At 39.6% G+C, this 16,159-nt stretch overlaps 1 protein-coding gene across 6 annotated transcripts in view; it reads left to right on the top strand.

The window, feature by feature from the left end:
• Positions 1 to 16,159, top strand: part of GRID1 (glutamate ionotropic receptor delta type subunit 1) — a 539,944-nt gene that overhangs the window by 315,637 nt on the left and 208,148 nt on the right. For all 6 annotated transcript variants that reach the window (XM_040071277.2, XM_040071278.2, XM_040071276.2 and 3 more), the window contains one exon: positions 10,722 to 10,927. In XM_040071277.2, the coding sequence (XP_039927211.1) occupies positions 10,722 to 10,927 (206 nt within the window). The remainder of the gene's footprint in view (positions 1 to 10,721; positions 10,928 to 16,159) is intronic.

The raw sequence follows: 16,159 nt of genomic DNA, 5'->3' as shown, positions 1-16,159 counted from the left end.
CCTGCTGCCGCTGAAGCAGACTGAGAGCCCTGAATGTGAAGGGCTCACTCCCCAGGTATCTGTTTACCATTATCCTTTCCTAAAGCTGAGTATTTAATGAGGAGACACTGCTGTCCTAAGCCTGCAAATATTTCTCTTTGCTGTTGCTCTGTAGAAATAAAGTAAAAAATAAGAAGTTTACAGTGCCTTCACAAAGGCCACATATTCCTTCATGAACATAAGCTGTTGAACTATCAGGATTGTAGCTTGGAGAGAGGAGGTGCATGGGAGCAGTGCTTTAAAAAGCTGAGAAGCTTTTTTTGCTTGTGTTTTTTATTGCTGTTTTGGGGAAGAATGGCTTTGCATCCAGAAAGGTGTAAGTGTGTCCTGTGTGTTTTAAGTGTTTGTCCTGATTATCGCCATCAAAGGAACAAATTGCAGTGTGTAGCGACTATGCACTATATTCCTACGTTGAGAGCTCTTGTACGTGGGAGGACATTTGGCATTGAGTTTCCCTCATACTGAGCAAAATACAGACTTAAATGTTTGTGGGACTGAGGCCTGCAACATCTCATTTTTTGGTTTGTAAGAATGTGCCTGTTTTGTTTACGGTGTGATTGAGTGGAGAATCTTCTGTCAGGAGTCCTGCTGCAATCTCCCACATCAGAGTGACCAGTTGTCTTTTCAGTAATTGCTGCTCATTATGTTCCTAAAGTGTGGGGCTAAGAGAGGGATGCCTGAGGAGGTTTTAGCTGATGAAAAAACCAAGATGATCTATGTTTTTGTTCTCTAGCATGTTGGTTATGTGGTTTTTTCCCCCCCCTCCCTCTGGGTTCAGAGTTCTGTTGTTAGAGAATGGAGTATTTGCATTTGCCGTTGTATTACAATAGTCATCATAATGCGAATGAATAATCGGCAATTGATTTTTTCTATTTGTTTGTTACTGGCAAATTCCTACAAGAGGGAGTGATTGGTGGTCATTATACGTGACGTGAACTTAGTTTTTATTTTCGACTCCCTCTTTCTTCTGCCGAGAGATTTGTTATCTCAGTAAGAGATCCTTCTCATCTTGCTTTTATCATAAAACACTGAAGAAAAGAGGAGTCTACAATTGATTTTTTTAATCCCTTTATATTTTTCTGCAGTTTTGTGGAAACTATATTGCGAAAATGGGCTTTAAAAAAAAGTAGGAAATTAAAGAAGGATGTTTTCTCCTTGTTTTCCGAGTTCAATGTCTGTATAAAAATGCTCTTTGTGAGTCGAACAGCTATCCAAGGAAATCAAGCTGCCAATACTACTCTACTCCTTGCAGCCTGATGGGCATCATGTAAATAAAATGAAGATTGTCCAAAGGGTCCTTCATCCCTAAAGCTAAAAATATGCCCACCGTTGTGCTTGCCTCACCAGCACGTGAGCAAATGTTGGCCGGGTTCAGGATGGGCTTGGCAGGGCAGTGAGCTCTGTGCAGCTCGGGCTCCCGGTGAGCCGGTGTCCATCTGGTGCCTGTGGTGTGGTAGCACAGCCTCAGCCAGAACTGCAGCCAGGTGCCCACACAGTCAGGGAAGGGCTCCTGGGGACCAGGCTCCAGACAAGGGCCGGGCTCAGTGCCCCTGAACCACCTTGCACTGAACGCTCTGGGCAGTGGGCTTTGGAGGGAAACTGTGGCACCTGCCCAAGCGGCAGCACAGGAGATTGGAGATGGTACAAAATTAACATCATTAAGGATCGGCTATGAAAAATCTGAGATTGATAGAGTAATAGTAACCTTACAGAGAGTGTTTTCCTGGTGAAGACTCCATCCCTGGAGGGTGCCAACAGCATTAGAGCTGTCAGCTCTGACAGCTGCTCTGCTGTTTGTGTGCTCAGACACATGACTCTTACTTGAACCTACAGAAATGAGAGAAAGTTTCTCCAGTCATAGAATTACAGAATAAACTGAGTTGGAAGGGACCCACAAGGATCATAGAGTCCAACTCCTGGCCCTGCACAGCACCATCCCCAAGAGTCCCATCGTGTTCCTGAGAGGATTTTCCACGTGCTGCCTGAGCTCTGTCAGCCTCGTTGCAGTGACCACTGCCCTGGGGAGCCTGTTCCACTGCCCACACACCCTCTGGGGAAGAACCTTCTCCTGATGCCCAGCCTCAAGCTCCCTGGCACAACCCGAGGCCGTTCCCTCGTCTCCTGTCCCTGTCCCCAGGGAGCAGAGATCGGTGCCTGCCCCTGCTCCTGCCCTCACCAGGAGCAGTGACCGCACTGAGGTCTCTCTCCCCTCTCTCTGCTCCTGTCCGGGCTGAACAGAGCAGGTGCCCTCAGAGCTCCTCACACGGCTTCCCCTCAAACCCTTCACCATCCCCACGGCCTCCTTTGGGCACTCTCTAACAGCTTTGTATCTTATATTTTGGTGCCTAAAACTGCACACAATATTCAAAGTGAGGCCATACCAATAAAGAGTTAAATTACTATTTGCTGACATGTAGTTCCCAAGAGTAGCTAGCTCCTGTGACATACATTTATGCTTTTTTATACTGTCCAGGTGTTTGTAAAGTACAATGAGGTCCATAGTTTCTGTTGTATTAACACAAGCCATAATTACTGTCACACGTGAAAGAATAAGGTCTTCCTGACAGTAGCCTTTCTTCAAGGGGCGATTTAATTTCTTTATCTGCAGTAATTTCATTGCTATCTCTCTTGATATCAGAAGATGCAGTATTGCAAGCTGACTTAAATGAGAGAGACTCACTCTGCAGTTCATTAAATCCAAAGGGATGAGCTTCTGACTTCTCTGCTGGACACTTAGCTAGATTCTCAGGTGACTTCTGATTCTCTGAAGGAGAAGAGAGAACTTTTGCCTCTCTATTTCAGGTATGCCTTTTGCGCATTTGTTTTGTTTTGGGATGCTTTTACTTGCATTTTCTTGTCCCTAGTTTAGGGTTGTTAGTCATATTTCAGAAGGGTCAAATGTCAAAATACAATAACCAAAGTTACCATACAGTAACAGCTACATTTGTTTAAAAGCTGACAGGCTTACAGTCCCAACATTTTAAATGAGTACTATTAATTCAGATGTTTATGTAAAATAATATGGCTTCAGAAAGCTGAATCTAAGCCCTGCAAGAGAAAAAAAAAAAAAAAAAAAAAAGATTTTTTTTTTTAAGGTAGTGGTGGGTTGATGTTTAGATTTCCGGTACTTGTGCATAGCAAATATTAAACTCAGGAATTTCATGTAATTATTAGAATTAGTTTATGTGAAAAATATTTCATTTATTTCATTTCAACTGAGGCTATGCATCAGCAAAAGCTTTTTTTCTGCCAATACAGCTATTTTTTGTTTCACAAGAAGACACGGCTGTGGCACTGTGTAGTGTCTTGAAAGGTATTTTAATGTATACCAGCAGTAGTGAGGTGAGAAGTTATTACAGCTCATTTCAGGGGTTCACTACTGGGCAAACAGTTGGCAATTAATGCACTTGGAAAAATCAAATGGATGATTTGAATAGAAATACTGGTTCTTCAGTGAATTCCCTTTTTACATCAATTGTAGCATATGTCCACGTTGTTTCCAACAGTAATGAATTTCCTGAGGTGCTTTCCCTTGTGCTTTTAAATGCTAAGTGTTAAAATCCAGCAGGAGAGCCCTGTAGTTGACCTTTCATGCTAAATGTGAAAGGGTTGTTGTAGCCTTTAAAAGGCTTTAGTCCTTCTGGGCCTCCTGGGAAGCTCGTTACCTTCAGGTTGGATCAGCTGTTTCAGGTGTGAAACATTAGTTGTGGGAGTAACTTAAATATTTTTAACTTTTTATGATGAGTCTGGAAGCATCTGTTTATGCATGCAGCACATCTGGCTTTGTGGTGTGTTCTGTCCCTTTTCCATCTGTGTGGGAATGGAAATAGCCTGTGATTTGCCTCTGTCTTTGAAAGTCTGAAAAGAATGTTGATGTGGGCAATATCAAAAATTTCTGCAGCCATTATAGAAACTTCAACCTTTGATATTACAAGGAGTTCAGAGTAGAAGTTTGCATTGGGTTAATCCTGATGCTTGGATGGAAACACACGTGGTAGGACTTTGTTTCTATGGAGAAGTGGTCAAATGTCAGTCTGTGATCTCGATTTAAATGGTGAATCAATATTCTGTGCATTTTTCAAAGTTTAGGTTTCTGATAGCCTGCTTTATTTATTTTCCCTGAAGCGTCTCGTTTCTTGCTTTTCTCTCATGTCTTTGAGAAGGGACTGTGCAGCTTCTGGGTCTGTTTGGTCAGGCACTGCAGGTGCTGGCATGCTGCTTTGTGTTTGATCCCCATTAGGAGAGACAGGTAAAATTGGGAAATGGGACATCCAGTGGGATTCTGAAATTTCCCAGGTTTTTATGCAGGTTTTCAACTGATTTGGATGCTCAAAGTTTACATTTGCTTAAAGGAACCTGAGCTGTCCCATGGAGGAAAAAGCTGTGGAGGCTTACACGGACCATTAGTGTATAGAAATACAGAGAAACCACACCTGTCTGAAAAACCCCTTGCACTGCAAACTGAATTGTTGGAAGAATATTCAAGGGGAGCATCCACAATTCCTCCTGGTTTACTCTGTGTATCAGAGACAGGTCATGGAGCTCAGCAGAACTTCCTGTCTGGTCTCATTTGCTCCAGCTGTTCTTAGCATAGCTGAATAATAAAAAGTATCCAATTTAATTAATGGATTTATTGTACTTGATATTATATCTGCTTGCCATAATAATGACTACTTAGTTACTGACTGAATTTCTTTATTAAAAAAAGATTAAGAAATTGGGATATAATTGCAGAGGTGTTACTGTGAACTCTGGTATATCTAAAAGCATGCAAGAAGCCAAGGATTTTTTTTTTTAATACAAAGTTCTTGAACTAAAACTTAATTAGGAGTGAGGTAACCAGATTAGACACAGTTTGAAATTTAGAGTTCTAATGCTTGTAGAAAAAAACTATTGTAGCACTGATTGTGGGAACCTGCAGGCAAAGACACCCGAGGAAATGATGTAAGTGAAGTGAGAAATACAAGCTGGGAGAGAGACATTGTAAGAGCAGAGGAAAGAAAAAGTAGAAAATGTATTGTCTTAATATCATTTCACATTTGTACTTGGCTCCAATAAGTATTGGTGTTCTAATATTAATGCAGTCGTTTCTATTGTAACAGACTATGTTGTTATACTTTCTGGTCTCATCACTTTATTTGAGCAGTTAAGATCATTCTGTGAGTATTCTAGATTGAAAGCTTCAGTGCTTGCTCAAAGTATGATTCTTCTAGATGATTTGCACAAAATAACTCCCTTTGGGGAATATTTATAGTAGTCTTCTTTCTAGTGTTTGGAGAAATAAAATTTTGTTATTTATTGACTGAAGAATAAGAGCTACTTCTGAAGTAAGTCCACTTCCAGTTTCCTAAAATTCTAGAACATGTTCAAATCCTTCAAGTAGGTTATTAGCAGCAAGGACACAAAATGGTGTTCAAAATAATTTATTCATAAAGCTGACAATGCAGCAGGAGTCTAATCATCAGGATATGTGTGTCTGTTCCTAACACCAGGAGTATTATCCCTTATTTCTAATGCAAACAATTTGCAGTTGTGAGAATTGGGAAGGAACAGCCAATGTAAAATAAAAAGAATAAAACCCATGAAACTGAAGTGGTTTAGGAAACATGTTTGAGTGCTTATGTGTTATCTTTCAAATCACTGAATCCTAGAAACGTGTGTTTTATTCTGTGCCAAGAGATGAAATAATTTCCAGTTTGAAGAGAAGCGAAATGACAATAGAGTGTATCTTTGAATGAGAGAGAAGAGACAGGAGGTTTTTTTCTTATCTTGAAGTTTAAGTACACAGAACAATGCCTTGAATACCCTTCTTCAATTCTTGGAAGAGGTAAACTTATTTTTGTAAGTGTATAAATGCTAAAATAATCAAACTATCCAAGCCTACTTGACACTCTTCTCACTACTTTAAATATCGTCAAAATAATGCTCAAATAAAACTGACACTGGGGGAAAAAAAAGTGTGAAGTGTAGAGCCTGCAATCCGCAAATGAGAAAACTCCCAACCTCACCATCTCCTGCCTGATCTCATTGTTTTTCACACTTATTTATTTTTCCCTTTTACAAATGTGCCAGTGAAATGATTTGCGTAGGTTATTTGAAAACAGAACTCGGTGACGACACTTAGTCCTCCCAGGATCTGCTTGGATAAGAGTGACAGGGTGTGAAATTATATCCTGGTGCTTCTCTAGCTGTGCTTTCAGCTCCAACTTGGTACTTCAGTTTGCTTCCAGCTGTTTTCCACCCAAAGTAAAATGTTTCCTGGCCATGTGCTGCCTCTATTTCTGTCAAGTGGGGTTAGGAACTGGTGTTGAAAAGATGATATAGTGCTCTTTACCTCCTGGAAATTCCTTTCTGCAGTGAGCCATCCTAAAAGGCCAGCTGTGCCCAGCCACACAGCTGTTTCACACAGAAATAATAGCTTCAAGCTCTTTTGTCAAGGCCATGAATCAGATCCTGTAAATTCATAAAAGATGAATGCTACAGTAAACTCTAGGAACTTCTTTGTATACAAAGAGATTATAAATAATGTAATAGAAACGAAGTGCTTTGTAGGTGACAATAAGCTTTACAGGTAACTAATGCCACATTTAGTACTATTCTTTTATGTTTGTGTTCCAATCAGCCAGCACAGTACCCAACTTAACCTCCAGCAGGAAATTATATATTCCATTATTCCTTATAGTTCAATAAAGCCCTTTATTTATGGCAAGCACTAGCTTTGTTGTCACAGTGACAGAATTCATATCTTAGCAGTGTATCAAAGCTTTTCTTCCCTCCTTGTCATGGTTTTCCTTAAAATTGTCCTGTTCTTCTGTTGTCAGACCTGCACATGTAGTTTATCTGTCAGCATTACGAAAAAGGCTCTCAGCACAGAGGTTCTGTTCTCTCTCTGGTCAGATGTAACAGAGCAGGAACAAACTTCATAAGAAATTGGCATGGTTTTTTTGGTTTGGTTTGGTTTTTTTCTTCTCACTTTTTTCCAGTTCAAGTTCCAACCTGTTGATTCCATGACTGTGGTTGGCACTAGAGTATTGTAAACATACCTGATTATTGTATGGTGTTATGGATTCCTTTTATGAGACGTGCATTTTCTCTAGAGCAGCTTTCCTTCTGAAGTGTTTCATCCTCTTCAAGAAACTGATGTTCTCTAAGAGGAAATGTTCAAATATTGCCTCTGAAAGTCCTCATGCTGAGCATGCACAAGTCAAGGGGCAATTAGAAAACTGAAGTATGATTATGTGATTTCAAAGGCCAAGTGTAGGCTACAGCCTGAGAAAAGCAAGTAATTGTAAGACTGAAGGCGGAGGTAGCTGTAGGTTTTGTTCCTCCATCAAACTGCTCTGTTCTTTGTTCCAGACAGGAGTGAGAATTTGGATTGCTATACTTTGCCTACAAAGTGTGAAAAGAATGGGCACAAGGAATTTTTTCATGAGTAGTGGTCCAGGTCTCTAATGTTAGAATCCAAACTTTTTAATAAAAAAAATCACTGTTAAGACTACCAGAGACAGGAAACAATTTTATTTTAATAGGCAAAATTGTTTATAGAACCTTTTATTTTAATCAAATTCTACGTGAACTGTAACAGATTCCTTTCAGTGCTGAAGAAAACAAAGGATTAGCAGTCCTAGATTATGAGAAGTGGAAAGAAATTTGTAACTGTACCTGTGAATATTTCTGTTTCAGCTGCTGTGGAGCAAAGCTCAGATTTTCTTTAATGTTGCATGGACTTCTGATCTTCTAAACGGAGGAAAAAAAAATGAGGGCACTCACGTCCTTGTGTGATGTCAGATAAAATAAGACTGAGCCTAATTTATTATGTCTTATAAACAGATGCTCCTGCATATGGGCATGTGTTTGTGTGTTTGTGTACTAATGCATTTTAAGAAATGATTGCCCTCTTGGTAATTTTTGTGATTAATTATTTGTGAAAAAAGATTCCATTATGCAGGCACCTAAAGCTGTTAGTCACCTCTTCAAACAATTCTCTTCAGTTCCCACTTCCACCTTTGAATTCCCACCAAGCCTCCTCCTGTTTCCCGGTGTCAAGTCGGAGCGGGCATGTCAGCTTTCAGGAGGATATCATCGCACAGTTCCTTCTAATTGCCAACACTGAATAAATTCACATTCACTTGTATCTGTGAAAAACTCACAGATTGTGCTTGCGCAGTTGAGCTTGGACAATCTCATCCATCTCAGATTTTGCTTTCTCACCAAGCTGGAAAAACTCAGCATCCTTTCCATTTCTCAAACCGGGAAATAGTCTGTTTTCCTTGGGGGAAAGGTTTGTAAGGGAATATAAAATGCCCTTCCAAGTCCAGATAGTCTTACCAAGTGCACTAAGTATTTTGCACTTGTCTACAAGAATATTTCTAACGGGTAGTTCATTGGGTCAGCTGAAAACGTGAGGCAAAACCCCCCCGAGCAGTATCAGCGCAGTTAATCTTTTGTAAACAGCTTTCCTTCGGAGGCTTGCACGAAAAGACAAGTCATTACTGAACCATGAGAGAGGGAATCTCCTTAGTGCTTGTCAAGCACTGCAGTAATTTTGAAGGACTAAACATCATTGAAAGAAAAATCTTTGTGCTTTGTTTTGCACATATCCATAAGGTTTGAATATGTGTAGTAATGAATGCTGTCTAATGAATTTAAATTCACAAAATCCAAACTTACTTTGAGTGAAATGCTTTAACCTATAAATGGTAGTTGTTTGTCACTGTCATTATTTCAGCACACCTGCAATATTTAGCAGTTATACATGTGCTGAAGTCCTCTGTTGTTTTCCAGAAATGCCTACATAACAATAAACCCCTTCCTCTCCCTCTGACTGGGGATTTTGGATGGTGAGCAAGTCTAAGGTTTATGAGAGTGGGACAAAGCTGCTGTAGACTTGCCTAGGTTGGGCATCAAAAGATCAGCACAGCCCTCGTGAGTGCACCTTTCCTGATGGTGTGGCTGGCTGGATGGTCACGCCAACGAAACCAAAATTACAAAAAGTCAGTAGGGGTCACAACCCAAGCTTAGCTTCTACTCTTTCTGATGTCTCTCTGCAATTCAGCTGATTTTTGAAGCTGAATTGATCGCATTAACAAGCATTCTCATATTTGGATAGTGATGGGAAGCTGCTCAAGGAAGCTTCTTTTTCTTTTGGATCTGATATTTGCTAATTGACCCTAATATATTGCACTTGTACATGAGCTAAACTGGTGTATCCGCACAAGATGTTACTTATATCGGGTTTCATGTGGCTTTTTTTTTTTTTTTTTTCTTTTTTAAGGGGCATGAGAAGGACTTCACCTGTGTGTTCTGTGGCCATGGAACACCAGTTTAGGGGTGGTGAGAGCCCACTCAGGTGTGGCACCAGGGAGGGCTACTGGGTTCCATCCTCTGGCTTCAGCAGTGTCATAGTGTGGTTGCTTCAGGATTTAAAAAGCACCAAACTCTCCACCAGCTGTTACAGTAGTAGTTTGTAGAGGTCATTACAGTGACATTTTCTGGAGAGAAGATTTCACCATGGGGTCAGTAAATGTCAGCTCTGACTTCCACCGTTCGGCTTCACCCATGAGCTGAAATTTAATGACAAAAGTGTGAGAAATGAATGCGAAAGACTTCAATACTTTCTTATTCATGACAAATTAGACATTTTTTCCCATAAAATTAAGGGTTTCTAAGGACATGGTACAACTGTGATCTAGCCACTGCTAATTTTGAGGAGCAACCTTGTTCAGTATGAGCTTTGACGTTTTTCTTTGTTGTAAATTTCACTGCAAAATAAAAACTCAGACATTTATTACAAAGGTTGAGAGTCATGAAGATAAGGGTGCAGTTTGAACCGGCACATTTCAGCATGAACACATGAAATGTATTCCTTCATGTTAGTTACCAATAATGTGGTTAAGGAAATATTTTTTAACAATATGTTTTTCAAATCATCCTCAAGTTGAGGCACAGTGCTCAAAGGAACATGTTTTGAAGGGGCTTGTTTCCATGATTTCTCTTCTTTGAACCATGTTATTTGGCTTGTTTTTAAAAACTAAAATATATTGTCATTACACTGGGGCTTTGTGTATTCTTTTATGAGTTTATAGATAAATGATAAACCTCTGGTTAGGCAGGTTATTTCCAGGACAGGGGAAAAAAGAGTAAGTCAAAAGGAAGGCTGTGTGTGTTCTGGTACTGCATTTTTTTTTTTTTTTCTTGGGAAAAGCAGCTATGAGGTTATAGAAAGTGAGAAGTTTATGTGTGAGCGATTTATCCCCTGCTTATTTATCTGCTCCTGGATTTCTGCATTTCAACTGTGATGCTGTTGGGGTGGGACATTGTTTGTGCAGCGTTAAACCTGGCAGCCTGGGGCCTCTGGGAAGGTTGGCAGAGCCACCCAAATGCATGAGCTGGTTCTTCCAAAGAGTCGTGCTCAGACCTAAGGAAAGGTCATTGAAGGAGCTTCCCTGTTGGCACCCTCTATGAAAGGGAGCATTGGAAAATGGCTGTGTGGAATACTCCTCTTCAGAGAGCGCTGCAGGGAAAAAAATGTCTTCTCCACCTGATTAGTGCTGCTTACCTGACTGGATGAGGTTGATGCAGTGGCTTTTTTCTGTCTTTTTTTTTTTTTTTTTTTTTTTTTTTTTTTTTTTTTTTTTTAATATTTTAAAATTTTTATTTTTTCCCCTCCTCCTTTGTTACAGATATACGTGGACTGCAGGGATTTCTCGATCAGGCCTCCAGACTGGGACTTGATGTATCATTACAAAAAGTGGACAGGAACATCAGCAGAGTATTTTCCAACCTTTTTACCACCATGAAAACAGAGGAGCTGAACCGCTATCGGGACACGCTGCGAAGGGCTATCTTACTCCTGAGCCCACGGGGAGCCCAGACCTTCATTAATGAGGTCAGTGCACAGTTGGGGTTTTCTTTTTTCAGAATTCAGGAGCACGTTTTATGACCCACGTTTTGCCCTTTTGACAGTGCTGGTTGTTTAATGTCAAATAAGATTGTCAGACTCTAGCGCCGGGGAATTGAAATATCAATGCTCCATGGAATGCTTGCTTTTTGGTTAACACAAATGGGGCAACATGGGCATAATATAATATGATATGGTATGTTATAATGCTCTTCGGGGGTTAATTATTTTTTTGGTTGTCTTATGGGTCAACACTTTTGTCCTGGATTTCAACTACTGTTAACGAGTGACCAGAAAATCTGCAATAATCTATTAGAAATGAAACACAGTGTTCCTGAGAGAACTGTCTTTGCTGTGGAAATCTCCAAGTTTGTATTAAAGGGGCACGTTATTGATCCTTGAAAGTTGAATCAAAGAGATTTTTATGAAATATCAAGTTGGAATTACATGTTTGTCTTCTTTTCTTAGTGGTTTCTTGAAATCAGTGATGCTAATTAGGACAGGGAGATAGCTGCTGGGCAAAGTTTTAATTAATATGCTGTGGGCTAAGTTTTGGCATTAATTAGTTTTATCCAGCTTTCTTAATATTAAATAATGAATTATTTTATAGTGCTTTATATGTCAGAGTTGAGAATGAGAGCTTGAGCCTTAGTTTAAGTTTGTGTATTCATTAGCTAAGACTTTGGCAATAAAGTAGGGGTTTGAATTTATTTTTAACTAACCAGGGATATGACTGAACCAAGAATTTAAAATGTGGATGGGACCTGTTTCCCTTATCAGTTTTGCTGCATCAAAGCCTGTTAAATTAAAAAAAAATCAACTCATTAGCTCATTAGGGTTTGGTTTTTTTTTAAAATCATAACAGCCTTAGTAAATTATCCACATTCGTGTTCATCAGTGATTTTTTTAAATAACAAGGTAAATTTTATTCTAAATAAACGAGGCAAATAGGTGGTTTGGAAAAGACTAAGCACAGGGATAAATTCTGCTCAGGTCTGTGCACACGCAGGTATTTCCAGTAGAAGAACGAGGGAGTTAGGTGCCCTCAAAGCGTGTGCCGCTCTCCACAGCTCACTCAGTTGTTTTTTAGAGACCTCCAGAAGAGATGCACATCGCTTGGTTCCAGGGAGTCCTAACAAAGTATCCAAACCAGTTTAAGAGGAAATGCTTTATTCAGACCCCAGCTGGGTGGAAGCTGTGTCTCCCTTGGGGACGCAGGGCTCTGGGGTTGTTTGGGGAGTCGGGTGAGTGCCCTGTCAGAACCCTGAGGTGTCTTCAGGGTAGGGGCCAGTATTAAACTGCATTAAATTCTTTACTACTCACTTCACCTTAAAGCACTGTGCATTATAGGCATTAAGACTAATGACCCTGATATATTTCTAGCTCCCTGCAGGAGTTTAGCAGTGGGCAGAAATGAAAAGTAATTTATTTGGCAATCTTCCTATATTGAATCTTGATTGATTCCGAAAAGCTTTACAAGAGAAAATTTAAATCTTAGACAGGAATTCTCAAAAGGTTTGAGGTACGAGGTGCAGAGTATAGGGGAGAATCCTTCCCAGAGGCTGAACTTACATTTTGGGAGAGTTACAATGATTGCAGTTCTTCAATATCTCTGTCAGTAAGTGCAACTAATTATCTACAGTACATTTTCAAGGAGTCTAGAATAACAACCTGCAGCTTAAATGAGATACTCATTTTGATGTATTTTACTGCATAATACTGCATTTTACTGAAATGCATCATTCACGATGTGTGGTAGTAAGTGCCTTCCATGGGTTTACTCAATTCCTCAGTTGGTATTGTGTACTAGAGGTACCATACAGCTCTATTGTGACTGCTGTTGTTATCAATCTCACTCGGCACCTTGGAAATTGTTTTTTTGGGGAAAAAAAACCCCTCTGAAAAAAATCTAAGTAGCAATGCTAGAAGAAAATGTGAAGATTTTACTTTTAGATTTTGCACATATTTATTTCCTTTTTTCTTTAATTCCAGTTAGGGAAAAAAACTAGAGAACAAAGAGGCTTTAAAGTTCTGTTTCTGGAAATAGAAAATTTCATGTGAAAAAGAGGTTTCTTACTAAGATTTTCCATTTTGCTGAGTTGATACTTTGCACTAGGGAAAAAACGTCTGGCAGACTTCAACCAGATTTTTGTTGAAATGTGTTGGCTAATAACATATCTTTGTGAAAACCAGGTGAACACCAACCCTCTGGTGAAATGCAGAACAAAAAGTAAGAGCAGTGTTGGGATTATGAAGCCTGAAATAAACAGATTTAACAGATTTTTCTTAGCACGAGTCATAGATATCAGCCATTGGAAGCTGGTACAAGATCTATTTTGCCTGGTTTGATACTGCAAGTGATATGTTTTTCTTCCTAAAAATACAGATCCAGGTTTCAGTCTTGTCCTCTCTTGGGTGGGCCAGAGAGATCTCATCTGATTTTGGATGTACAAAGTTAGGGGATTCCGCCATCTCATGTGTAAAAAAACCACCTTTTGAATAGTGGAAAAATTCAATTTCTCTAATTCTTACTTAGGCATGGTTTTCATTTAACTGCCTTACCATCTCATTCTGTCATGTGTCAAAGTTACTGCAGTAGAAATGATCAACCTTTTGTAAGTTTTCAAGATTTAGTATTTTGCTATGAAACGGCTTTGACTGTAAGAATGGAGAGGAGTAGGAAAAAAATCTTGTCAATGGTATTGCTATAAACCTGGAATCAGGCTTTATTCAGAACACGAATGGTAAATGCATTTATAAAACGTTAACTTTCTTAGTTTATGCATTAAAAGGGCATTTAGGGACTGAAGCAAACGTAATCTAAAGAGTGTCCCTCCTTAAACAGTTGAGAAGAATGTTCCTTTCTCCATCTGCAGAAATTCCAGATACATTTGTCTCAGTTGTAAGAGGTATATGTGTGCCAGGAAAAAAAAAAAAAGATTTTGAAAACCACGTGGTCCTATTGCAAGGCGATAAGAAAAACCAGTAATTCAGAAATGGGAGATTTAGCACTTTTACCTTTTCCGTTAGTTTCTTTGGCCCAGACACAGGAATCTGAGACTCAAAACGCTTCCTCCTTGAGACAGCAAGGATTCACTTGCCTCTTTCACTTAACAGTGGATGTGTTTTTTCAATTGCAAGTAGAAGTATTATTTGTTCGGACTGCTTTTATCATTAAGGGCTGTACAGTGAAATGAATAAATGGAAAGAAGTTCGAAGAGGTGACAAAAACGATGAAAGGATGGGAGAACGCAACGTCTGAGGAGAGGCCTCAGGAACAGGCTATATCCAGCCTTCCTGAGGGAATAGAGCTGCCAGGTACTTGAGAGGAAACATGAGTGGAGGAGGAGGAATTATTTAAGGTGGTGATGGTTGTCCAGCAGGAAGTAATGACCCGAAGCTATGCAGGGAATGTTTTCCGACGGGGAGGTCAGCGGACAGGGGGAGCGCTGGGCAGGAGAGTTCAGGGAGGCATCGTTCTGCAGGGCCTTCAAGGGTTCGCGAGATAAAACACTCTGGTAAATCAGGCTGGGAGATGGTCCTGAACTGGTGTGCAGGATGTTCTAGGTGACCCAGGAGCCCTTCTGAAGACCTGCCAGGAAACATTTGTTGTGTGAATGAGTTCAGACTTTGTACTTCTTATATACAACCTATCTGAAGAGGAGGAAAAGTTCTTGTGGTTCAGTGCTTCTCAAGTTTCCTGTGGCAGATGTGCAGTTCCTGACCTCTGTGGAGGGTCTTGTTTCTTAATTCTTCATAGAACACACAGTTTATTTGGGATGTGTCTTTTAATAGGATTTGTCTTTATAAATATAGGTGATATTAATTGCTTCATAGACTTTACTCTTCCTTCTTTGCAGGATTTATATACAATCTTTGCTTTTGAACACCGGTAAGGTGGAGGCTGTAACCCAGTTGCATGTAGTTACTGGCTTGAAAAAAGAAGGCATTATCAACTTTACAAAACCTTTAACTCAGCATTACTTGTAGTTTTGGCAGCTTCACTGAAGTGAAAAATGTTTTTGTTGAGGTGGATCTCTGAAAGTGTTGTAGTTGCTTGTGAACCTGCCTTGCCTGTGAGCTGGTGAGCTGACTGCAGGAAGGTTATATGCATATCCCTGCAGCACAGCAGCCTAAAGCAGAACTCTTTGCATGCCTAGGATAGTAAGCAAGTTGTAATAGAAGAGAGCAGATTGATTCCTTTAAAAATTAGTACAAAACTGCTGTATCAATGCAGCAGGGTTACGTGGATCACAGAAATTCCAATTCGAGCTGAAGGTAAAAATTTCCAGTATAACACTGTGTTAAGCAGCTGTAACTTATCCCGGCCCTGTTTATATAATCACCTCAGTGTCCTCATTGGAAAGAAAAGACTTCTCTGTTTCTTTTTCACCCTAGTTCCTGCTAAGTGTTCTGACCGATTCTTTAAAATAAATATAGTTATCCAGCTTTTGGTTTGGGCTTTTGGGATCATTTCACAGTGATTTGTGGCCTGCCTCAGTCCTGGTCACTGAAGATGCTGAGCTCCTTCCTCTCAGTTGGCACTTGTTAGAGAACAATGCTCCAGCCTTCTCTTTTCCCTGCCGCCGTTGGTGACATGCTATTACTTGACTGGAGCTGAATGAATTATTTATGGCATCTTGAACAATTTGCACCCACGAGCAATTGTATGAAATGGTTTTCTAGGGACATTCCCTTCTCAGAATTTAACAGGAAAAAAGTTCAATATTAATTTTCTCACACTTAGCATTTCATATCTCTCCTTCTTTTTTTTTTTTTTTTTTTTTTTTTTTTTTTTTTTTAAATTATGTTGCAAACATTCTATATTTTAGTCCATATCTCTGTTTTATATGCAGTATATAAACGTCTCGAAATATTGTTGAATAATTTTGGGAAAAAATATTATGCTTCTTCTGTTTTTAGAAGGCAATTTCTGTTTTTAAAGAGCTGCTGGTGATTTGTGACTGCTGGTAACAGAACTGTAGAAATAATACATTCTTCTTTCAATAGTTCACGTTAAATTATGCCCGCCTTATTTCTTCTAAATCCTCCTCTGGTATTCTATTTCTTCCTTAGAGCTAAAATCTTGTCTGCTATTGTTGACATTTTCAATATGCTAAGAATCTTGGTGCTTAAAGAGAATATTAATTATAATTAAAGCCCAAGCAAACCTCATTGAATTGCTAAAACCTAAGTGAAAACAAAGCCCTCCCATTCTGA

Source organism: Hirundo rustica, chromosome 8 (genome assembly GCF_015227805.2).
Source record: "Hirundo rustica isolate bHirRus1 chromosome 8, bHirRus1.pri.v3, whole genome shotgun sequence".
Lineage (NCBI taxonomy): Eukaryota > Metazoa > Chordata > Aves > Passeriformes > Hirundinidae > Hirundo > Hirundo rustica.
This window is presented reverse-complemented; position numbering and strand designations above follow the sequence as displayed.